The sequence below is a fragment of the Histomonas meleagridis genome, assembly GCF_020186115.1.
Source record: "Histomonas meleagridis strain 2922-C6/04-10x chromosome Unknown contig_88, whole genome shotgun sequence".
Classification (NCBI taxonomy): Eukaryota; Parabasalia; order Tritrichomonadida; family Dientamoebidae; genus Histomonas; species Histomonas meleagridis.
This window is the reverse complement of record NW_027150922.1, coordinates 168,337-195,352: the sequence shown is the minus strand read 5'-3', so window position 1 is coordinate 195,352 and position 27,016 is coordinate 168,337. Positions and strand designations below refer to the sequence as shown.

Sequence of the window (27,016 nt, the reverse complement as noted above, 5' to 3'; positions counted from 1 at the left end):
TCATTTTTGATCGTTCTTATACAAAGGGAAGCTTATTCCTCTTCTTGTTTAAGTAATCAAAGAATTTCAGCTATAACAACTCTTAAATTTTACGATTGATTCTGCCTAATGCTTTGACAGTGATATTTTACAGAAATAATTTAAAAAAAACAAATTAATTTTAACACCTTATTTTTAATTATAAAGCACATGCAAATGTTGACAGCAAAATTATTCACAACTTAAAAGTCGAAAAAATCATCACCCGGAAATGAACAATAATCGGGTGGTTCATTCGGGTAATTACCAAATTCAACTTCTGCAAATTTGATTGGGACATTATTAAAATCCTCTTTCTTATCACCTTTTCTTGTCTCGTCTTTTGTTCGTTTAAACTTTTCTCTTTTTCTTCTTGTCACTATATTTGTCCAATGATTTTTCACATTTGCATCAGATCTCGAATCGAAGAAACCAGCAATCATTGCCCATCTTGGTCCATATTTAGTAAACTTTTCTTCTAACAATGCTTCTTCTTCAGGTGTCCAAGGTCCATTTTTTGCAGTATCAGCTAAATAATTTTTGTACCTTTCGCGACATTGTCTCGATGACCTATTTACCATTCTTTTAGCCACTTCTTTCCAATTTTTTGTGCCTAGTTCATCGACTAACTCTTTTAATAACTTATCTTCTTCTTGTGTAAACTTATGACGAAGTCCAAGAGAACGTCTGTTTTTTGGTGTTTGTTTAAAAAGAATTGGTAATGTATAAATCTTTTGACTCGACATTCCTTAAATATTTTTATTATTCAATAAAGTTGTTGAAGTTGTGACGATTCGGGCGCCCTTAAATTTTCTGTATTTAATCTATTGGAAAAAAACAAAGTGCTAACTCAATTTTTGAAATAAACATGTAGAAAATGGAAGTTATCTCCCATCTAATTGCATTTGAGTTGTGAATTTGATTGGCTTTTTCAATTTGAACTTTTGTTTTTATGATTTTTATGCATGAAACATTTTAGAACAGAAATGAAATGTTTAGGAATATATGCAAAAGATTATGTTTTTAATAAAAAATTAAACAAATAATCTTGTGAAAAATTCACAGTGATAATCATTATTCATACCATTTTTAGGATTATATAAGAAAATTGGTACCAAAAAGTTGTTCATAAATTAACTCACGACCATGTTTCATATTTTAGAGATGTGAATCTTGTTATATTAGATTAAAATGAACGTTCATATTAATTTCATTGATAAACTCATTTTTTCTCTTATAATACGAACTTTATGTATAATTCATTACACATACCATTTTCACTTATTCTACAAATCCTAAATATCATTTTGATTTCAATCAATACCAAAATGCAATAACATTAATGAAAACTTTGTTTCGTATTATAGTCCTATAGGATAACCCAATGATTAATTAATTAAACCTGGTTTAAAATCTAACCTAAACGTAAAATATTTATGTATGCATCTTTGAAAACGTATAAATTCCATAATATATATACATTATATAATGAGAAAGTATGAATTTTATTCGAAACTTCATTTTTGAAAGCAATTCCTCCAATTAATAACACATATCCATTATATGATACATGTGAATCTGTTGAAAGAGTTCCTTGTAATCATGGTTCTACTCAAAATTTTTATCCAAATCACAGTCACACCACTATGAAGGATCAAAATCAAAATGAATGTATAGGAAAAAAGCCATTTGATTACCAAATTCTGATACTTCGTTATATGAATTAATTCATATTTTATCTTGATTTAAACATTAGCAAATATGACTAATTTTAAGAAATGTATAATCTATAAGCTCCGATTTCAGTTCTATGCATATTTAACTCATATTGTCAAATTAACCACCACAGTGATATAAATAAATCTTCTATTCTGATAGATTTACAGATGTTGATTTATCCAAAGTTGAAAAACCTTCATTTGAGGAAAACACTTCAATTGGATAAAAACATATTAATTAACTCCAAATTTTTATAATTTTTGTTGATGATGAAAGCGCATTACACTTCTTATTATTTTGAAGCTTTATTCAAATTACATAATAATCAAAAACATATCGCATTTAAAGTTTTAAATATTAATTACATATTCCTACTGAACTTTATAATGTTTCAGTAGTTTTTTATATCGTTTTTTAGACACGAAAACCTTTGACAACTCTTTCGAAAATATCATAGGCCAATCAGCCATTTTCGTTGACTTATCTGGATTTTGCAGTATCGGAAGGATTTCTTCCATTGATAGCGCTTTTAATTCGCTTTGATGCAACTTGATGATGACAAGTCCGAACGATAGAAGAAACCGCAAACCGTAATAAAGAAACATGTCGAATATGCGCAGCTGCATTTCAGAGGGCCATTCCATCGCAAGAAATGCGGGAACAAACCACTTGGTGCAAAAAAAGTGGAAACTTAGATTTTGCTTTTCAAAATTAATCATCACATTTGGATATGATTCACGAACAAGATCTTTGAACATATGTGTGGAAGCTACAAGCTGAGGCGTTTCTTCTTGGAAAAATCCAACATGGTTTGTTCGTTTGCCAATCAATATATTATTGAAAGCCCAAAATGCTGTTTCTTCATCAAAATACATGAGAAGCATGGCATCTAAAAATGCCATTCCTTGACAGTATCCTAACTCGGGAGAAAATTGACAATAAGCTCGTAAATTATTTTGAAGAGATTGAATAAAATTTGGGTTTGAGAAATATGATATTTGCGGAAAGGTACGGTTGAGGTCTCTTTCAATTCTGTCGTAGTCTTCATGTGGTGGGAGTCTTAAATAATGTTGATAAGAACTTTGAAATTTTTGTTTAGTGAGATTTGCTTCTGTTAATAAATCCCATACTTTACCTCTTACTGAATCTGGTATTCCCTTTTTAATTCTTCTTGAAACAACTTTTCGATTTTTTATTATCATTGAATCCCAATTTGAAATCATTTGAAGCCACTTTGTTTCACGAGAAGTTTCCTTTCCAGATTCATCAGTAATTATATTTGAATTGCTTAAATACCAGCCAAACCTATCTACTTTTTTCTCTGATATCATTTATAATGTAAACTAATGAAAAGGTTGACTCTATCGGTTATTGATCAAAAACTCAAATTAAAACTTTTGATTGAAACCGCATTGCCCACATGCAAAAAGATTCCGCAATATTGAATTTTGGCAAAATACAATCAAAAATTGAACAAAAAAACCAGCTTAAACCTCAAAATGTGGCCATGTGAATTCGATTCTGAAACCCAGTTTCGTTGATCACTCAGAAATGAAATCTTGCAGATGTAAATTTATCCATACAGAGATTCATTATGTGGTAGTAACATTGGTCCACTTTTTATGACATAACTCAGCTGTTTTAGGCATTAAATTAATGCCACAATATAAATACTTTTTTCATTATTTATATTACTTTATATTATTTTATATCAAAAAATCAGAATGTATTAACTAAAAACTATCGATATTTTTATAAATGCAACATTCATTATAATGAAACTGAAATGGCCAACATGATGTAAAAATGGTATACATAATTATTTAAACATTGAAAATGATAGCCCACAAATTAAATCCTATACAGCATTTTCAACATCAACATCAGTGATATGACAAGTTTTTAGGAATGAAGATTTCAAATTATTATAACATGAATTATCTCTCAAAAACGAAATGAAACGCAAACGAATAGATAGAATTTCAAAAAAAACATCTCGAACATTGAGAAAAAAATTGATTTTTAAAAAAAGAATATAAACTATTTATTAAAACATGGTCCGAAAGTAATTAATATACAAATTCTTCAAGAAGATTATAATCAATTATATATACAGTTAATAATGATTAGCTATCACAAATCATATATCTACCTTCAAGAGCTTTTCGAGCGATTTCTTCCAAAAAAGAATCGCTTAATGGAGCAAATGATTTTAAAACAAGTAGAAATTGGCAAAATAATTAATCGAAAAATGATAATTTATATTAGAGAAAACTCCACATAAAGAGTAGAATAAATCCAAATGATTTTTTAGATATTTTTTTAAGCGATTGAGAAATTGCGAAACGAATCTGGAGAAAAATTACCTTCTCTGAATTTTAGCTGTTGGAACTACTGAAAAATGTAAAAAATGGTTTCTCAAAGATATGCGAATAAAGCACTTAATAGCAACAGAAAAAATCCATCTAATATATTGATCATGAGGATAGCTAAAGGGATATGTATATATAAACTACTTAAAATAATTGTATAATTTCATTAGAAACATAAAGGGTATTTAATTTGGGACGTATTTTCTGCTCACAAAACGCCAAATGTAGAACAAAAAGCAAGTATTTGGGAATAAGCTTATTCATTTGTTCCTGTCGGCCATATAGGAGATTGGAAGGCTTTAATCAATCAAATTTTTGAGAATATCATAAGTAACTCACATTTTTTTTAGTGAAATTATGCAGGCTATAGACAAACCTTGTCAATTTTCGTAGCGAAAAAATTATGATATGATTTGGCGGTATTTTTGCCACGCTTTTGAGTCGAAAATATAACCATTACTAGATGATTTAAAATGAAGATATACTTGAAGCACTCAAGAACGAACTTATGCTATCCAGAGCTATTTTCCCAAGTGTCAGATCATTTACTTTGTTTTTTCATTTTATAATGTTACAAGAAAATATTTACATGTAGGTTTGGCGGAAGAGTTTCTCAAAACAATAAGGTCTCTGTGAAATTTGATTGCAAATCATTTATCAAATTTTTGAAAAATGGAAGTTGTTACATCTCAGAAAAAGCAAATTTTATCCATAATCACATTTTAGATCCACAATTTATAGAAGGCCATACAAATTGTTGTGGAAAAGATTCAATTCAAAGAACAAGCTTTAGGTGTGCCACCTGGATTAATTAGGCAACACAACCATATACTATCTCCTCCAGAGATATATTATATATCTCACAAGGAGAATCAATTTAAAAAAATAAAGAAGGGAACTTGGATGATATTATTGAACGAATGTTATTAAGGGATTTTATCGAATACAGAAAGGCATAATTCGTTCATATGAATCTCTTCAAAGAAACTTATCAATCAATAAAGATAGGAAAAGAATTATCAAAGCAAATGATAAAATATGAAAAAGACTGGTTACCAATTCATCTTATTGAACATGGTGCTTATTGGGATTGGACAACAAATCGTGTTGAAGGTTATACTGGAAATTTCGAACAACACAATAATTTCAAAATTTTTGAAATGATTGATATAATTCGTAATTTGGTAAACTCGTCAACTGAAAATGACAGATCTTATATAAAAAAATTTAATTCAATATGGAAATACAAATAATAATTTTCGAAGAAGAAGATATCGAAAAAATTAGATGATTATATTTAGAAAAAATTAATCAAGAAATTATTTTATCAAAAACAAATGAAAATAATAATGAATTTTGTTTTTTATGCATATATCTGCAGGGCAAAGCGAAACTGTTCCTCAAATATTACACAATGCTATTTTAGATTTGAAACAAACATATACTATAAGTACTACTTGAATGCCAAATAATTTTTCGATAAAAGGGAAAATTGGTATTCATCCGTCTAAAAATGTGATCCTTCCTGGAAAACCAAAATCGAAAGATATACATAGATTTTCGAATTGTGGTGAACCAGATCACAATATTAAAACATTTCCCAAAAGTTAAATCAAAAATAAATATTAAATTATAATAATTTTGATAAAATATAAATATATAGTGTATAAAAGCAAAAAAAAATGATATGATTTATGAACTAAGAAAAAGGATTCAGTTTATCAGTTATGAAAAATAATCCTAAATAAATAATATTTGATGACATTTTGCTCCACCTATTATTTATCTATCAAATTTAATAGAAGTAAAATGACATACATATTGTTTTTTTGCTATCAAAATTGACAAGGTTTGTCTGTAGCAAAAAACGATTGCCGTTTTGTATTAGAGACAAGAATCGTAACAACAAAAATGTGAAAAAGAATATCATGAAGCTATTGTTTTACAAGCAATTTAAAATCTTGTTATTAGAGATTTTTTATTTTTCCCTGAAATTTTGGGAATAGCAATCTTTCCATTTTCTGCACATTTCTTATAAGTAAATATTGCATTTAATTTTAATAGATAAGGATGTAAGCAATGAATAAAATTTTTTTCTTATTATAAACATCATTAGATAAGTTAGCTATCATAAATAACACACTTTAAATTATATCCTGATTTGTTTGAAAAATTATTATCCTGAGTTATTAAAGTTACAACAGGGAAGTTTTTTTTCGATTTAAGCTTCTTTAAAATTTCATCAATATTTAATTAAATTGTAAGTTATTCGATTATTGTAATATTAATATTAACATTTCTTTTAGTAAAAAAAGAATTATAATTTTTGTCATTATAAACATTTATTTTTATTAATTCAAACACGATTGAATATCATCCAATGGAATTTTTAGTGATTTTTCTTGAATCATTTTATTAATTTCTTGAATTCCATTAACAACATTTTGGATTCCTTTTGTTTGTTTATCTTTCATTTCATTTTGTTGTTTATCAACTACCTCTGCTAATACATGACTTCGATTCTTTTGAGGTAAAGGCTTCGTTAGAAAATCACCAATAGGCCTCTGTTTTGATTGTTACATCAATTCCATCGACATCATCGTCATTTTCGAGTTCTTTCAAATCAATTGATTCAGGACCACTCATTTCTGATAAAAAGAAATCGGGAACTCCAGCAAATGCAAATGGAGCGACACACGAACTTTTAGAAATTGATACTTTTTCATATTCTTCTAATGTTGGCAATGAAAGAATTGAAGATTTTCCGATTTCATTTTGTAAATCAGGAAATTCCATAATTTGCGGTATAAGGGAATATGAAGGATCAAATGAATAATATTGTGTCGAACGTGGATAATTTAATATATTAGAAAATGTAAATGAAAGTGAACAAAATGATTTTGTTGAATGTGAATTTGTGATTTTTTGTTGAATTTCTTTCTCTTTCTCTTTTTCTTTCTCTTTCTCTGGAAATTCGTTGTTCGATGGAACACGTTCAAAAATAGGTTGCTCTTCTTTAACATAAGGAAATTTTTCAGGTGGCGCAATTGGTGCTGCTATAAATGTAGTCGTATCTGTTCGACTGAATGATGAAAGTTGATATTGTTCAACAAAATCTGGTGAATAAAGTGGAAATGGTCGTGAAATTTGATACGCTTCAATATTTGGGGGTTCTGTTGGAAGAGAATCCATTGTGGAAGGATTGAAGCTTTTTGGAAATGAACGTAAACATGAAATTTTGAGTGAAAGAAGTGAATGAAAATTAAAAACAGATTTTTCGTAGGAAGAATTTTGAAGAGTTTCAAAAAAATCTGTTGATATTGTACTAAGATATTGAGAAAGTTGCTGAAGACGAGTTGAAACTCGATGTTGGATAAGAATACACGAAACAATCATTTTGAAATTAGAGAGATGTGATATTCTTGAATTAAAATTGGTGTTTTGAAGGGGATTAAATGTTGGAATTTGTTCACTATTTACAAAATTAGCAGGTGTGGGATCTGACTCTGTTTTAGACCGTGAAATCGTTTTTCGAATTTCGGTTTCTTTAACGCGTTCAAATAAGGAATTACGTGTGTTTAATATTTCTGAAATCGTTTCCGGTGGAAGAAGGGGTTCAACTGGAGAATTAGAAGACTTTAATTCTTTGGTTCGAATTTGTAATGTTTTTTCTTCAAATGCCTTCATGAACAAAAAATATTTTTCTTTACGTGTCTTTTGTGAGAATGATGGAAGATATGGAAAAAGAGGTTTACTTAATGAAAAATCATCATTATTTGGACTTGAATATCTAGGTGATAAAACTGAACGTGTGCGTGAATTGTGAGTATCTCTTCTTATTAATATTTTTTCTTTGTTTTCTTCTTCTTTCTCTTCCATAACGTATTGTGATAGAAAAAAGGTCCACTTTTTTTTTTTTTTTTTTTTTAAAACACAATTTAAAATGGAAGAAAATGAACAATTATCTAATTCAAATTGGACACAACAAAGTGACGAAGCGTGGGAAATTCAAGATCATTCATTAAAAAAAAAAAAAAATGCATTTCTTTTATTTACAGAAAAATTTCGATTAACTCTTCCAGAAGAATTTGAAAGAAAATCAAATGTTGAACTTACGAAAATAATCAGTCAAAAATGGAAAGAAATGAATGATGATGAAAAAGAACGATATAAGCAAAAAGCATCAGAATTATTTTCTGAGTTTAAAAATAAAAATCCAAATTATAATTACAAAAAGGTACAAAAAAAGAAGAAACTCAATAAAATTGCGAAAACTCTTTCAGAAAATCCATTACTTGAAGCTCAAATAGTTTCTGGTCAATTTGGTTCTGATGTTTTTCATTACCCAGTTGATCCAAATCTATTTTTTCTTTTTACTATTGGAAACAGATACATTAATAGAGCGCTTCATGGGAAACCATTAAATATTTCATCTAAGTAATTATCTAGATTATTTTGATTGAAAAAGAAAAGCACTATTTTTAACTTAAAACATCACAATAATTAAATGCAATATATTCAGTCAGAACTTAATGCGAAAAAAAGTTAAAAACAAAAATATACTCCATGTTCCCAAAGCGTGGAGTAAAATTCAGTACAAAGTCCACTTTTGATAGATCTCATATAAAATTTCCTATCATATGTTGTAAAATTCACTTTTTGAATCATCTTATACAAATAATTATTAGTTCACTCAAAAGTGGAGAAAGTGAATTCATCACAAATTTTGTATACTTTATATAACTCAAAATGTTGGAAAAAATGCCAACACCTCACATTCCATCGAACATCTATAAGTTCACAAATTTTAAATACTATAAACCGTTTTTTATGAAAAACAAATTGTCAATTCAATTAATGCTCATAAAGTGCGTCGTTATTGGTGACAAAGACATTGGTAAAACTGAACTGGCATATGTCTACAAAAATCACGAGCTTAACCACGATTATAATAAACGTAAAGTTACAATAGTTGAAAATTATCAAATTGAAACTAATTTTAATAAGCATGACATAAAGATAAATGTATGTGACACATCAGGTCAAGAAGAATATGATAGGCTCAGACCAATTTCATATTCTGGTGCAGACGTTTTAATCGTATGTTTTTCCCTCTTTTCTCCAGAATCTTTTCGTAATGTCGATGAAATGTGGCTAAAAGACATTAGAGAATATTGCAAAGGAGTACCATACATTCTAGCTGGTTTGAAGAATGACCTTATAGATAATATCTCTTCGGAAGAGATAATTACAAGACAACAAGGGGAAGCAATGAAAGAAAAAATTGGTGCTTATGGCTATATCGAATGCTCTGTTGATAAATACACAAGTGTAAACGAAGTTTTCGAATTAGCAATTCGGGCTGTCATCGCAAAAAAAGAAAAAAAATCCAAGGGATGTGAAATATATTAAAATTATACGGACCTTTTTTGAGCGAAGCTCAAAAAGTGTAGCTATAATTGAATTCTCAGAAAACTTTTTGATAATAATTTTGTGTAACAACTTTTTCAATAGACCAGTGGTCCATGAGCTACCACATGGATTTTAATAGTTTAATTCAAGCTAATGTATCTGTTGAACAACAAAGGATTGCTGAAAACACACAAAGAACATATAATTCTAAGTTGCGTTCATATGACAATACAATGAATCAAATTTTTAATGCACCCGAATCATATCCCATTACTGAGAATAAATTACGTGCTTTTTTTAAATTTTATAGAAGTCAACACCCTCAAACAACCTATTCCTACCTTAAATCATTCGTCTCAGCTGTTGTATCTTATTTAAGAAAAAATAACTTAGATGATTTTACGAAAACAAATAATTTTAAGTCGTACATGCTTGGCTTGGAATAAATAATGAAGGGGGATACATTACCAAATGCGAAAAAGTATGTCACAATACAACTTATGATAAGACTTGCAAAAAGTACTAATCAAAATGTAAAAAATGAAATAGAACTTATGACAATTGAAAGTTTGTGCATTTATGGTTTTTTACGAATTTCTGAGGCGTGCAGATTCTTCATTTATATAACTTAATTCTTTCAATTTTGGTAACCATAGAAAAGGGGAATAACTCTCTGGATTCACTCCAATTTTTTTAAGTTGCAATTTAAACTTTCTCCTAACTGTTCTATCACATAATGTAGAGACATTCATGCTATCAGCGTTATACTTCTATCCAAATGGTTGAGGCTGGAGATGCAATTACAGTAAAAATTTAATTAAAACTTAATTTAAATTTGTCCATATAATTTTTAATATGAGATTGAAAAAGTTGTTACACAAAATTATTATCAAAAAGTTTTCTGAGAATTAAAAAATATTTTTTGTAAAAAAAAATCTTTTTTGAAGGAAGCACGTCTCGGATCGGTTTTACAACCGTCACACATTGTCAATGTAACATCAACCACTTACTCAAAAAGTGGTATAATTGGTCATAAGCCATGCTACAAAAGACAACAATCATTCACATGCTAAATAAACAACTCTCACATAAAACAGATTTATATTTAGATAAAGAAGTTAAAATATCTTTTCTGTACAAAACCAAAATGATGGAATAAAAATAATTCTTTTTTTAATATTTTAGAACGACTGTTTACATGAAGAACCAATGAGATTAAAAATTTGAGATTGTTCAATTAATTCAAGAAAAATTACCAAGTAAATGTATGTTTTGTTGAGAATAATATTATAATAATTATCAAGAATAACTCGCTTAAATAATCATCGTGGCACATGTAAAATCTCAATATATAAATTAATTAATAAAATTAATGGTTATAATGAATTTATTTTCATAATTTTAAAAGATGAAGGTGGTTTGAGATGAAGCAGCTCATCATAAATAAATATTTTAACAGTTTTTAATATTTTTAAATTTTCTCCATGATTTTTTTTCAAAATTATTAAACTTATTTAAAAGAACATTTTTTGAATTTTTCAGTGATTTAAAAACGTTCCTTTTTGTGGCATTTTCTCATATTATGACTGTTAATATATACAATAGAATTAGAAGTTGTAGGACATCCAAGTCTTTCCCATGTATTTTATTTTATTTTTTCCATGCTATAAATCAGCTTTGTGCCAGAATATAATTTTCTTAAAATGTGATCTTTGTCGCTTATTTTTCTTCCGATGAAAATTTATTCCGCATCCAAAATTATTTTTGAATAAGCGAGCAAACGATAGAGATACGATAGAACATGTTTCTTTCAAATTCAGTTTTTGAATATTGATCCGATGATTATTCATTCATTTGATCCTATCGTTGAATGACATTTATGGGTTCAATTAATTTTGCAAATGTTTTCAAGAAAATTCATACATTGTTAACTTAAAGCTTTAAGTTGATAGCATGCTATCAAAAAAATATGAAAGATGCCTTTAATAATCACGGATTAATAAATTCATTATTCATTTATTATGAAGTCCAAAGGTCGTTATAACGGTTAGATTTCCAAGAAAATGTTTCAATATTCCAATGATAGCAGTGAGTTAATTGAAAACTTTAGTAATCTCATTTCTCAAGACCAAACAGCTCGCGAATCATCTGAAATGGCAATTAATCAAAAAATGGTTGCAGATCCTATTAGATTTATTCATGCCTGCGGAGAAATTCTCAGTCAAGATGGCCACCATGCATCAGCCTATTTTTATGCTTTACTATTTATTGGCAGAAGTATTACTCCAAATGATGTTGTTAAAATAGAATCAATCAGAAATATTTGGATGTCTACTGATGAAGACCAACGAAGATCTCTCAAGGATGCTATTTTTCGCGGTTTAATGTTTCCAGATCCAACTGTGAATAATGAAGCTATTCAAGCGTTTTGCAAATTATTTAAGATAGAAAGGGAATTCATGTTCCCTGATATTGATCGTTTACTTCATCTCATTGGTAGTCCTGAATACAACAAAGCGATACACATCAATGGTCTCAAAGTTCTTAATGAAATTTGTGCAGAAAGTCTTCATAATATTATTGGTCAATATGGTGAAGAAGTCCAAGGGGTCTACACAAGGGTTTTTAATTTTGTTGGTGGTATTTTTGTTGGACTTCAATCCAGCATTAATTATAACCTCGACATTTGTATTATTTTATGCGAAATATGCACGACACTAATTAAGTATGCAGCACCACTCTTTTATCCACGTGAAGTTTTTGATAAGTTTGTTATACTTGTTCAAAATTATCTCAATATGATTGGTAATAATCCAACGAATGAACAACTAGAATTCCATCGAAATTTAATCCAGATTTACACTACACTCACAATGAGATTCTATGAATACGATGGCTTCAAATTCATCGATATCGGTAACGCTATTCTCAATTATCTCTTTGAAGAGACAAACAATGGGAAACTCCTCAACATCCTTGATTTTTGGATCGAACTCACAAAGTTTGAAATGAAGAAAGTCAAAGCAATTCAATTTAAACAAAGATATGAAAATTTATTAGAAGAACGTCAATCATCAATTAAAACTTCATTACCACATATGAAAGACGCACGTATTCATCATATGAGAGATTTAATTTTACCAGTGCTTGGTAATCTAGTTCCTCGTTTAATACAAATGTTAACATTTATGAGAGAAGATGATCAACAACCAGAAGATCCAAACCAACCAACCCAAATTTATGGGAAAGCATTTCAAGTTCTTTCTAACATCTATGAATATCATCCTGATTGCGTATTCTCTGAGATTCAAAAATATTGGTCGCAGAATAATCCTCTTGCTTCTCCATATCCAGTTCTCCATTCCTTATTATTAGCAATAGCAATTATTTCACGTCCACCTCAATCACCTCAACAAGGAAATGATGTTTATAACTATTTAACAAGAAATCATTTAGCTGAAGGTCAATTTTTTATTACCAAATTTTTGGTTCAAGCAATTGATCATCCAATTAATCGAGTATCAGATACTGCACTTTATGTTATTAGTTTGTTAGAAGAAAACTTTGATTTATATATGGCAGAGGAATTTCTTCAAATTTTAATTCAACAAATGCAAAAGAATTTTATGAGACATCCTATTATTACAGAACGAGTTTTTTCAGTTGTTAATCAAATAATTTTAAGATGTTATAATTTTAATCATATATCACTATATGAAAAATTTTATGAATATTTAGGAAACTTTTGTGCAAAATTTCTAGATTTTTTTACTCAAACATTTAATGCTCCACAAAGTTTATTACAAACATGTTCTTATGTAATGATAAATTTAATTAAGTATGCACCAGACAGTAAAAAAGAAAGTGTTGAAAAAATATTTAACCAATCAATGTCAACTATAGATAATTCTAAAGATTTTCAAAACGCGGGTAACAGCGCAAACTTTGCCCTAGTATCAGATAGTATTTATTTTGTTACAATGTGTTTCCATCGATTTCCTGATTATTTTCGACATTATGGTGTATCTGTAGCACAAAAATTATTAGGAATAATCAGGTTTAAAAATGTGTTATTTGAAGAATGTTTATATGGTTTAATATCTATAATATCTTCATTAGGTGTCGAAGCAAAACAAATATTTCAGGAAATGTCCAATTGTATTGATTATGCATTAAAAACTAGAAGCCCTTCAACAATAAATACTACTCTTGCAGCACTTGCCGAATTATATAGAAATATTTTAGTTGAAGGACCTTCAAATGAATGCGGTCATGAATTGTTGGAAAAGATCCCTACAACATTCGAAATAATATCCAATTGTTTGGATAAGTTTAACTTCACACGTGAAATTAACGTTAAAATACTTCGAAGTTTCGCTAAAGTTATTAAAACTGTATCTCCTATCTTGTGTATTGAAGATAGGGATCGAATAATGAATATCTTCGAATCGTTCTTAAATACACCACTTAATCTAAATGATAAAGATGATGGAAAATTCGCACCCGAATTATACACTGTTGTAATTAGAGGTTACGAAGCTTTACTATATACAGTTAAGCCAGAAGAATTGGATAATAGAAAATTAAAGAAATTTTTCATTAATACACTTGTTGATAAAATATCAAATATGACTGTACAATCGTTCGAATGCTTAAGCGCTATACTCGATTACTTTAAGACTTATAATGACGTTTTTGGAACAAAAGGAAATATCATATTAAATAGAGCTAAAAATTACCAATTGGTGCTCTTCGCTTATTGTTTATCTTTGCCTGGTAGAAGAAAGGATGAATTGAACTTAAAACAAAAAGCGAAGGAATTATTTGAAATCATGAAAAAGGCATAAAAATAAATAAAATTAAAATTCATTTTAAGTTAACGAAAAGCAATAAGTTACACTGTCGTGAAAAAACATTTTTTAAGAGTTTGTTAGAAAATAAAAATTTTTATATGAAATTTGTGTTCTCTCTGTTCAATGACAACGTGTAAGTCTACAAGCTTTTCTCATTAAGCTGTGACTGATCACTTAAAAATGCAAAAATGTTCTTTTTAATAAGTTTAATAATTTTGAAAAAAAATCATGGAGAAAATTTAAAAATATTTAAAAACTGTTAAAATATTTATTTATGATGAGCTGCTTCATCTCAAACCACCTTCATCTTTTAAAATTATGAAAATAAATTCATTATAACCATTAATTTTATTAATTAATTTATATATTGAGATTTTACATGTGCCACGATGATTATTTAAGCGAGTTATTCTTGATAATTATTATAATATTATTCTCAACAAAACATACATTTACTTGGTAATTTTTCTTGAATTAATTGAACAATCTCAAATTTTTAATCTCATTGGTTCTTCATGTAAACAGTCGTTCTAAAATATTAAAAAAAGAATTATTTTTATTCCATCATTTTGGTTTTGTACAGAAAAGATATTTTAACTTCTTTATCTAAATATAAATCTGTTTTATGTGAGAGTTGTTTATTTAGCATGTGAATGATTGTTGTCTTTTGTAGCATGGCTTATGACCAATTATACCACTTTTTGAGTAAGTGGTTGATGTTACATTGACAATGTGTGACGGTTGTAAAACCGATCCGAGACGTGCTTCCTTCAAAAAAGATTTTTTTTACAAAAAATATTTTTTAATATATTTCACATCCCTTGGATTTTTTTTCTTTTTTTGCGATGACAGCCCGAATTGCTAATTCGAAAACTTCGTTTACACTTGTGTATTTATCAACAGAGCATTCGATATAGCCATAAGCACCAATTTTTTCTTTCATTGCTTCCCCTTGTTGTCTTGTAATTATCTCTTCCGAAGAGATATTATCTATAAGGTCATTCTTCAAACCAGCTAGAATGTATGGTACTCCTTTGCAATATTCTCTAATGTCTTTTAGCCACATTTCATCGACATTACGAAAAGATTCTGGAGAAAAGAGGGAAAAACATACGATTAAAACGTCTGCACCAGAATATGAAATTGGTCTGAGCCTATCATATTCTTCTTGACCTGATGTGTCACATACATTTATCTTTATGTCATGCTTATTAAAATTAGTTTCAATTTGATAATTTTCAACTATTGTAACTTTACGTTTATTATAATCGTGGTTAAGCTCGTGATTTTTGTAGACATATGCCAGTTCAGTTTTACCAATGTCTTTGTCACCAATAACGACGCACTTTATGAGCATTAATTGAATTGACAATTTGTTTTTCATAAAAAACGGTTTATAGTATTTAAAATTTGTGAACTTATAGATGTTCGATGGAATGTGAGGTGTTGGCATTTTTTCCAACATTTTGAGTTATATAAAGTATACAAAATTTGTGATGAATTCACTTTCTCCACTTTTGAGTGAACTAATAATTATTTGTATAAGATGATTCAAAAAGTGAATTTTACAACATATGATAGGAAATTTTATATGAGATCTATCAAAAGTGGACTTTGTACTGAATTTTACTCCACGCTTTGGGAACATGGAGTATATTTTTGTTTTAACATTTTTTCGCATTAAGTTCTGACTGAATATATTGCATTTAATTATTGTGATGTTTTAAGTTAAAAATAGTGCTTTTCTTTTTCAATCAAAATAATCTAGATAATTACTTAGATGAAATATTTAATGGTTTCCCATGAAGCGCTCTATTAATGTATCTGTTTCCAATAGTAAAAAGAAAAAATAGATTTGGATCAACTGGGTAATGAAAAACATCAGAACCAAATTGACCAGAAACTATTTGAGCTTCAAGTAATGGATTTTCTGAAAGAGTTTTCGCAATTTTATTGAGTTTCTTCTTTTTTTGTACCTTTTTGTAATTATAATTTGGATTTTTTATTTTTTAAACTCAGAAAATAATTCTGATGCTTTTTGCTTATATCGTTCTTTTTCATCATCATTCATTTCTTTCCATTTTTGACTGATTATTTTCGTAAGTTCAACATTTGATTTTCTTTCAAATTCTTCTGGAAGAGTTAATCGAAATTTTTCTGTAAATAAAAGAAATGCATTTTTTGGACGGCGTAATGAATGATCTTGAATTTCCCACGCTTCGTCACTTTGTTGTGTCCAATTTGAATTAGATAATTGTTCATTTTCTTCCATTTTAAATTGTGTTTTAAAAAAGTGGAATATCAAAAAGTGGACCTTTTTTCTATCACAATACGTTATGGAAGAGAAAGAAGAAGAAAACAAAGAAAAAATATTAATAAGAAGAGATACTCACAATTCACGCACACGTTCAGTTTTATCACCTAGATATTCAAGTCCAAATAATGATGATTTTTCATTAAGTAAACCTCTTTTTCCATATCTTCCATCATTCTCACAAAGACACGTAAAGAAAAATATTTTTTGTTCATGAAGGCATTTGAAGAAAAAACATTACAAATTCGAACCAAAGAATTAAAGTCTTCTAATTCTCCAGTTGAACCCCTTCTTCCACCGGAAACGATTTCAGAAATATTAAACACACGTAATTCCTTATTTGAACGCGTTAAAGAAACCGAAATTCGAAAAACGATTTCACGGTCTAAAACAGAGTCAGATCCCACACCTGCTAATTTTGTAAATAGTGAACAAATTCCAACATTTAATCCCCTTCAAAACACCAATTTTAATTCAAGAATATCACATCTCTCTAATTTCAAAATGATTGTTTCGTGTATTCTTATCCAACATCGAGTTTCAACTCGTCTTCAGCAACTTTCTCAATATCTTAGTACAATATCAACAGATTTTTTTGAAACTCTTCAAAATTCTTCCTACGAAAAATCTGTTTTTAATTTTCATTCACTTCTTTCACTCAAAATTTCATGTTTACGTTCATTTCCAAAAAGCTTCAATCCTTCCACAATGGATTCTCTTCCAACAGAACCCCCAAATATTGAAGCGTATCAAATTTCACGACCATTTCCACTTTATTCACCAGATTTTGTTGAACAATATCAACTTTCATCATTCAGTCGAACAGATACGACTACATTTATAGCAGCACCAATTGCGCCACCTGAAAAATTTCCTTATGTTAAAGAAGAGCAACCTATTTTTTGAACGTGTTCCATCGAACAACGAATTTCCAGAGAAAGAGAAAGAAAAAGAGAAAGAGAAAGAAATTCAACAAAAAATCACAAATTCACATTCAACAAAATCATTTTGTTCACTTTCATTTACATTTTCTAATATATTAAATTATCCACGTTCGACACAATATTATTCATTTGATCCTTCATATTCCCTTATACCGCAAATTATGGAATTTCCTGATTTACAAAATGAAATCGGAAAATCTTCAATTCTTTCATTGCCAACATTAGAAGAATAAAAAAAAGTATCAATTTCTAAAAGTTCGTGTGTCGCTCCATTTGCATTTGCTGGAGTTCCCGATTTCTTTTTATCAGAAATGAGTGGTCCTGAATCAATTGATTTGAAAGAACTCGAAAATGACGATGATGTCGATGGAATTGATGTAACAATCAAAACGAGGCCTATTGGTGATTTTCTAACGAAGCCTTTACCTCAAAAGAATCGAAGTCATGTATTAGCAGAGGTAGTTGATAAACAACAAAATGAAATGAAAGATAAACAAACAAAAGGAATCCAAAATGTTGTTAATGGAATTCAAGAAATTAATAAAATGATTCAAGAAAAAATCACTAAAAATTCCATTGGATGATATTCAATCGTGTTTGAATTAATAAAAATAAATGTTTATAATGACAAAAATTATAATTCTTTTTTTACTAAAAGAAATGTTAATATTAATATTACAATAATCGAATAACTTACAATTTAATTAAATATTGATGAAATTTTAAAGAAGCTTAAATCGAAAAAAACTTCCCTGTTGTAACTTTAATAACTCAGGATAATAATTTTTCAAACAAATCAGGATATAATTTAAAGTGTGTTATTTATGATAGCTAACTTATCTAATGATGTTTATAATAAGAAAAAAATTTTATTCATTGCTTACATCCTTATCTATTAAAATTAAATGCAATATTTACTTATAAGAAATGTGCAGAAAATGGAAAGATTGCTATTCCCAAAATTTCAGGGAAAAATAAAAAATCTCTAATAACAAGATTTTAAATTGCTTGTAAAACAATAGCTTCATGATATTCTTTTTCACATTTTTGTTGTTACGATTCTTGTCTCTAATACAAAACGGCAATCGTTTTTTTGCTACAGACAAACCTTGTCAATTTTGATAGCAAAAAAACAATATGTATGTCATTTTACTTCTATTAAATTTGATAGATAAATAATAGGTGGAGCAAAATGTCATCAAATATTATTTATTTAGGATTATTTTTCATAACTGATAAACTGAATCCTTTTTCTTTTTTTACTATATATTTATATTTTATCAAAATTATTATAATTTAATATTTATTTTTGATTTAACTTTTGGGAAATGTTTTAATATTGTGATCTGGTTCACCACAATTCGAAAATCTATGTATATCTTTCGATTTTGGTTTTCCAGGAAGGATCACATTTTTAGACGGATGAATACAAATTTTCCCTTTTATCGAAAAATTATTTGGCATTCAAGTAGTACTTATAGTATATGTTTGTTTCAAATCTAAAATATATATTTATATCTTTAAACTGGTCATTAAATGAAGAATATATCAAATGAATAAGAAAAATATTAAACAAAGATGTATCATTATTATTATGAATAAGCTTTTCTACATTTATGACAAATTCTTTGATATTTTCTTCATTTAAGTTAAAAATAATTTTTTCAAGTGAAAGTTATATTTGTGATGTAACCCAGTTGCTTTTAGGTCTGTGGATAATTACTGGAGTTGGTACTGGTACCTTAGTAGATACAGTTTTGGTAGCAGTGCTTGAGTTGTTTCCCATAATAAATGATAATTTAACGGTCTATTGTATCCAATTGTTCATTAGGACTTTTGAGTGGATTTCTCTCACAAAAAACGAAATAAAATTTGTATTTGTAAATAAAAAAAAATTATTTTGTTTTTAAAATATGTTTATTTACATCTGATTTATAAATTTTTCTTCTTTGAAATCGTCTGCAAATGGATCTTCTTCAATATTTGAATTATTGATCCCAACTGAAAATGTATTATCTATTTCAGTAATTTGATTATTATTTTCATCTGAAATATTCATTTCTTCTTCATTTTGCTTTCGCTTCTTATTTTGATATTTAATCATAAATATTACGATTCCGACAATTATCAAAACTATCACAATAGCGCCGCATATAATACCAATTAACAATTCATTTGAGATCGAATTATCTTTTGGTGTAACATCAGTGACAACTAATGTATAAAAGTCAGAATAATAACTGTAATAAGACGAATAATATATAACAGTGTAATCGTAATAAATGACATTTGTCGATATATAACTATAAGTTGATTCAAATGTGAACAATGAAATTGTATTTATGTATTTACTATAAAATGTAATCGAAAGTGTAATAGATAATGAATGTGTCAAAGTGAACGAATGTGTTAAAGATAAAGTTACATCCGATGAATGAGTAACTGATGAAGTTAGTGAATTTGATTTTTGTAAATGTGTTTGAGTTAGTGAATGTGAGTGTTGGCGGGAGACATTCGTCAAGTGTTGTTCCCTTAGTAATTTCCATATTACCAAATGTTTCATTTTGATATGTTTCTATTGTCATAACTGTTGTCGCATTGATATTAACAAATGCATCATTTTGTATTTCTGGTGAAGTTTCTCCATTAAAATGAATACATTGAAGTGATGTACAATTAGTAAATGCACATGAATTAATATATTGAACATTTTCATCAATAAAAATTCTTTCTAAATTATTACAACTTGCAAAAGCATAATTCATAATAGAAATGACTGATTTAGGAATTGTAAATGTTTTACTTTTCATATTCGGATAACTAATAATATATGTAATTTCTTTATTATATAAAAAACGCCATCGTTTTCATAATTCGAATATCCTTTGTTTTCTTCTGAAACATTAATAAATTGAAGATTTGTACATTCTAAAAATGGATTCCCAATCGAAGTAACAGAACTTGGTATATAAATATTCACAAGGTTTGTACACCCTCTGAATGCATCTGAGTCAATATTTCGTACGCCTTCATATAATGTTATCGTTTCAAGTCCTGTACATTTATAAAATGCATTACCACTAATGCTATTACAACGGATTGTAATGTTATTTAATGAAATACATTCTGCAAATGCACTTCCTCCAATTCCACTCATTAATTTATCTGGAAATTGGACATATTTTAATTGTTTACATGATGCAAATGCTCCACTACCGATATTTCCAACTGTTTCTCCAATTATTACTGTTGTTAATAAAGGCCATTCTCTGAATGCATTACTTTCAAGCTCGCCAACATTAATAATTATAACACGTTCTGTAACATTCATATAAGCATTTGAATAATCATTGGAATCAGATATTGTGAGTGTTTTTGTCTCTTCGTCATATGATTGTTTTGTATTAACAAAAAATATAATCATTAAAATCAAAAATATATTGATATTTTGCTTATTTTTGTTATAAATTAAATAACTTTTATAAAAATATTTAATAATAAGATAAAGAATATCAAATATAATTAAAAATGAAATAATATACAAATTGTTAATTGTTGATTTAAATATGTAACAATAAAATTTCTTCAATAAAAAATAAAATATTTTCACTTTATTTATTATATAAATATCAAAATAGATTGCATTTTTTTCTAAATAATAAATAAAGTGATTTTTAAATTAGAAAGAAGGAATTAATTCGAAACATTTGTCAAAGATATGAAATAGTTCTATAAATATATGACTAAATAAATAATGATAATATTCGAAACTTATTTGATAAATCTTTATATATGAGGAATATAAATTTTTGGAATTTGAATGATTTTTGTTATTGTTGAACAAATAATGAGTATATTCATTATGGTTCTGTTGATTTGTTGTTACATTTTTGTTTTTGATATATATATATTTCATATTTTCATTAAAAATATTTTCATCATGAAATGTGTTGTAAATAAGATCAATAAACCAAATGCTGAAGGCCATTAATAGATATATTTCATTATTTTTCATCAATTTAATGATTGGAATTGGAAGATATATTCTTGATTTTGACTCGAACAAATGACTTTCAAATTTTCATCAAAAATGTATGAAACCTATTGTTTTTCATCTGAAATTGAAATTGTCTACAAAAATTTAATCGATACGAGTCATAGACAATGATAAGTGAGATGATAATGTACTCTTCTCATTTTTGCTTGTAACTTGATACAAAATCTTTTTTGTTTTCATAGCATTTTGATTATGAAAACGATCAAAATCACTCAATACGACAATAATTCAATACTAAGCTTTCAAATTGAAATTTTCAGCTTTTCTATATAGTCGTATCAATTATTTTAAAATCTAACTGCGCTTTACAGTCAAATTTATTCAAAAATATTCACAGAAATTATTTTCATAAACAATGAACATTTTTAAAAAGAATTACTCGTTGTTTTTTTGTTGATAGCTTATTTCTTGTATCCAGCAGTATTTCAGAAGCGTATTATATGTCTAAGCAAATCGATATATCCAGAAAAATAAGCCAAATATATTTTGTTTATAAATCAACATATATTCATGATCTTTTTCATTTAGATTCATAATAACTCATTCGAACACTTTCACAAACATTAATCATCATTGGTATCTTTATACTATAACAAGTTCTTAATAAGGTTAATCCAAGTTTTATCAGTGTTTCATCTATTCGCAATTTCAATAGAAACAAACATTCCATTTTTTCAGGACAAATACTTTAAAATTCTTATAACATTTCGCAGAGTTCGTATTTGACTGCTCGTATTCATTATTCAGACGAAAACTCGTTTTAATACAACATGGCATTTAAATAAATTCGATATCTTAGAATTTCATAAAGTTGAAAATGATTAGACACAAACCTTAATCAGGAATTATTCATCAGAAGTGTGATACACAATGATTCATAAAAATTAAAATATGTAATAAATTATATTGCATATCGCCATAGGTTGTACTCAGGAAAATATTCTGCACATAAAAATTATATTTACAAATTTTTAAACTGATTTACTATAAAATCTTTGAAAAAATTAACGCATGCGATAAAATATTTTCAATATTATTACTATAAAACTGTGCTCTGTTGCAGTCTGATGGCTCCTTCCCCATATTTTTATGTAAAACAAATTTCTTTTCACAACAAACAAAGATTAACAAAAACAGAAAAACATTTTATTACCACATTTCATCAAATTTACTATACTCAAATCCATTGGTCCTCATCTTCCTTTATCAAACTATTAAATTCATTGTCCACTTCTTCGTGATTTCCTCCCGTAGTTGATGACGTATTATTATTTACATTCGACAACGACTTTTTTTCTGTTGTTTGTTTCTTATTTCTCTTCAACATAAATATTACGATTCCGACAATTATCAAAACTATCACAATAGCGCCGCATATAATACCAATTAACAATTCATTTGAGATCGAATTATCTTTTGGTGTAACATCAGTGACAACTAATGTATAAAAGTCAGAATAATAACTGTAATAAGACGAATAATATATAACAGTGTAATCGTAATAAATGACATTTGTCGATATATAACTATAAGTTGATTCAAATGTGAACAATGAAATTGTATTTATGTATTTACTATAAAATGTAATCGAAAGTGTAATAGATAATGAATGTGTCAAAGTGAACGAATGTGTTAAAGATAAAGTTACATCCGATGAATGAGTAACTGATGAAGTTAGTGAATTTGATTTTGTAAATGTGTTTGAGTTAGTGAATGTGAGTGTTGGCGGGAGACATTCGTCAAGTGTTGTTCCCTTAGTAATTTCCATATTACCAAATGTTTCATTTTGATATGTTTCTATTGTCATAACTGTTGTCGCATTGATATTAACAAATGCATCATTTTGTATTTCTGGTGAAGTTTCTCCATTAAAATGAATACATTGAAGTGATGTACAATTAGTAAATGCACATGAATTAATATATTGAACATTTTTCATCAATAAAAATTCTTTCTAAATTATTACAACTTGCAAAAGCATAATTCATAATAGAAATGACTGATTTAGGAATTGTAAATGTTTTACTTTTCATATTCGGATAACTAATAATATATGTAATTTCTTTATTATATAAAACGCCATCGTTTTCATAATTCGAATATCCTTTGTTTTCTTCTGAAACATTAATAAATTGAAGATTTGTACATTCTAAAAATGGATTCCCAATCGAAGTAACAGAACTTGGTATATAAATATTCACAAGGTTTGTACACCCTCTGAATGCATCTGAGTCAATATTTCGTACGCCTTCATATAATGTTATCGTTTCAAGTCCTGTACATTTATAAAATGCATTACCACTAATGCTATTACAACGGATTGTAATGTTATTTAATGAAATACATTCTGCAAATGCACTTCCTCCAATTCCACTCATTAATTTATCTGGAAATTGGACATATTTTAATTGTTTACATGATGCAAATGCTCCACTACCGATATTTCCAACTGTTTCTCCAATTATTACTGTTGTTAATAAAGGCCATTCTCTGAATGCATTACTTTCAAGCTCGCCAACATTAATAATTATAACACGTTCTGTAACATTCATATAAGCATTTGAATAATCATTGGAATCAGATATTGTGAGTGTTTTTGTCTCTTCGTCATATGATTGTTTTGTATTAACAAAAAATATAATCATTAAAATCGGAATAACTTTGATTTTTTGATGAATGCTTTTCTGATTAAAATAAATTATAAAAAAGAAAGTAAAAACAAAAAATATAAATAAGAACAAATTTATGTTTGCATTTACCGAAGTAATTAATGCATTGAATATCTTTGGTAGATTTTTAAGAATATTATTGTTGAAATTAATTGAAAAATAACATTTAAGACTTTCATTAAAATGATATATATTATGTAAGATATAAAAAATTACAGTCATTTTAGAATAAAAATATGAAATTACTAATTTTGGAGAAATGATGTGCCAAAAGCATATTGCATTGTTATCAAGAGAATTGTTGAATGAAACCAATTGTGAGAAATGATTTATGTTGTTTGCTGTTTGAATTTTAGATGAAAATATTTGACTTCTTATGTGTTTTATCCGATCAATAGGCATATAATGTATGCTTTGGTTATGCACATGCATGTTCGTTGTTTTATTTTCTGTGAGGGAATTAAAATAATATTTATTTCGAATAAAAACATTGTTGCTGATATTTACGAGGAGGATGAAAGTGCCAATGTGAATTAATACTATCATCAATTGAGAATATCCATCATATTTCATCGATTTGGTATATGCGTTTACAATATTGGGATTGGATTTGGCTTTTCCAAATAACCTCAAATTTTTCATTAGAAATGTGTGTAACAACTGTTGTTCAATGTGAAATGTGAGTTTTCATCGAAATTTTTTTGGATGTCAAGACAAGCACATGAAGCATTAAGTGACATGAGAAGATTTCATTTACTTGCTCACAAGTGAGGAATTGACATTTGAATGGAATTTAAGGGAAAACGACAAATACAACCAACTTTTTATGAAAAGTCATTCAACTTTTGTGTGCTCATGTCAAAATCGTATCAAAACCGTTTTCTGACAACACGCTTAAAAAGTTTACAAAAAGTCAAATCAACAATTCAGAACGCAGCGACCGTTATGCACCAAATCATAATCATTTATGTTCATTTATACCAAAAAATTTGTGTTCTGTTTTTCACTTATAAAATGAATTAAGTTCTTTTGCCTCAAGAAATAAAAAAATTGAAATTTTACGCTTAATGACAGCACACGTAATATTTTAATGTATCCAACAGCTATTATGAATAGTTTGAATTGGGTTTTATTTACCATCCGGCACCTTCGCCAGCATTGTTCCATTCTTGTTCAGTTTGTGTTGCACCGCTTTCGGCAGTTGGTGTAGAATCAACAGTTGTAACATCAGTCGCAACTGTTTCTTCGCCTTCGTGATCGATTTGTTCTTGGATGTTTTGCTCATCGCGTGTATCACGATAGAAGTAAAGATCTGGAAGAACCTTCCATTCTTGTGTGCGGAGGAGTTCACCACGGAGACGTAAGACTTCACGGGTAAGTAACCACATAACAAGACCAATTGAGGTCTTATTCTTTGTATTACATGGAATAACACAATCAACATAACGGAGGCTGGCATCAGTATCGCAGAGAGCAATGCATGGGATGTTGGCATAAGCAGCTTCGGTGATGGCTTGTGTATCAGTATTTGGATCACAAACAATGATAAGACGTGGTTCCATGAACTTACCCTTGATGGAGTGGTTAGTGAAGAAACCTGGTGTGAAACGTTGGTTGATGCAAAGGCATCCAAGGAATTGTGAGAATTTATGAACTGCACGTTGACCAAATGGCTTTGCAGAAATAGCAAGAACATCACGTGGTTCTTCAACAGCATAGATCATACGAGCGGCGAGCTTAATTTTTTCGTATGTCATTCCAAGATTGATGATGTGTGTTCCTGTCTTTGTACGTGTGAAAACATATGGTTGCATTCCAAAGGAAAGGTTGGATGAACCAATATGTACCTTAGCGGCGAGCATTTTCTTGATGGAGGCTTCTCTATCAGTTTGCATAGACGAAAGGACGGCCAAACCGCTTATTTGACGGTTATTTGCTCTTATGATGAAAAGAAAACCAATACCATTGGTAAACTGAAGATTTCTTTTCTATCCGAGTGTTAAAATAATGTGAATAGTTTGAATTTCACATGTTGTTATTTGTGTTATATTTTGTTCTTATTTGATAAAAATTTGATTTTGAAGAAAAGAATAAGTTGTTTACTCCCATTAAAAAAATCGTGTTTTCTAATCGGCTTGCTAACTTGGATGTTATGTAACTTAAAAATTAAAATACAAATTATAAATTATAAAGTCAAATTTAAATTACACTCAAAACTCATTTCAATTCTCAGAAACACTCACCGCCTATATTTACATATAATATTTTTGAGAATAATAAATTACTGTTTAAAAATTATAAATCCTTGTAATCATTAAAAACAAAAAACAACGAAATTCTCGTTATGCAATAGCATATAAAAGAAGTTAATTTCATTTAAATGACGACTTTACTAAATTTTGAAAATTTTAATTCATAAGAAGAATGATTTGAATACGACAAGTACATTAATTTTCAAAATACATCATAACCAAAATAATTATTATGATCAACTTTAGAAACAATATTTGGTCACAAAAAAAAAATAAAAGAAAATAAACAATACCATTTTGATTACATTATTGAGCGAATAGCTTCACATGAAGATTCAGAGTTGGATAAAGAATGATTCCGATTTCAGGATTACGCAGTTCGATGTAGCGAAAAAAGATGAAAATA

At 28.1% G+C, this 27,016-nt stretch overlaps 5 protein-coding genes across 5 annotated transcripts; 2 read left to right on the top strand and 3 right to left on the bottom strand.

The window, feature by feature from the left end:
- Nucleotides 1–6,659: 6,659 nt before the first annotated feature.
- GO595_009222 (uncharacterized protein) lies at nt 6,660–7,301 on the bottom strand (the record flags this gene model as incomplete). The annotated part of the gene is made up of 1 exon (XM_067922884.1): nt 6,660–7,301. One exon carries the CDS (start codon nt 7,299–7,301, stop codon nt 6,660–6,662), a length of 642 nt encoding a protein of 213 aa, XP_067770634.1.
- A 1,665-nt stretch (nt 7,302–8,966) lies between these two features.
- Nucleotides 8,967–9,521, top strand: GO595_009221 (Ras-like GTP-binding protein Rho1; the record flags this gene model as incomplete). Its single annotated transcript, XM_067922883.1, has 1 exon — nt 8,967–9,521. The coding sequence occupies one exon, from the start codon at nt 8,967–8,969 to the stop codon at nt 9,519–9,521; it is 555 nt and encodes a 184-aa protein (XP_067770633.1).
- A 2,171-nt stretch (nt 9,522–11,692) lies between these two features.
- GO595_009220 (uncharacterized protein) lies at nt 11,693–14,368 on the top strand (the record flags this gene model as incomplete). The annotated part of the gene is made up of 2 exons (XM_067922882.1): nt 11,693–12,983; nt 13,737–14,368. 2 exons carry the CDS (start codon nt 11,693–11,695, stop codon nt 14,366–14,368), a joined length of 1,923 nt encoding a protein of 640 aa, XP_067770632.1.
- An 808-nt stretch (nt 14,369–15,176) lies between these two features.
- GO595_009219 (Ras-like GTP-binding protein Rho1) lies at nt 15,177–15,731 on the bottom strand (the record flags this gene model as incomplete). Its single annotated transcript, XM_067922881.1, has 1 exon — nt 15,177–15,731. One exon carries the CDS (start codon nt 15,729–15,731, stop codon nt 15,177–15,179), a length of 555 nt encoding a protein of 184 aa, XP_067770631.1.
- A 9,760-nt stretch (nt 15,732–25,491) lies between these two features.
- On the bottom strand, nt 25,492–26,253 carry GO595_009218 (ribosomal protein; the record flags this gene model as incomplete). The annotated part of the gene is made up of 1 exon (XM_067922880.1): nt 25,492–26,253. One exon carries the CDS (start codon nt 26,251–26,253, stop codon nt 25,492–25,494), a length of 762 nt encoding a protein of 253 aa, XP_067770630.1.
- Nucleotides 26,254–27,016: the final 763 nt, after the last annotated feature.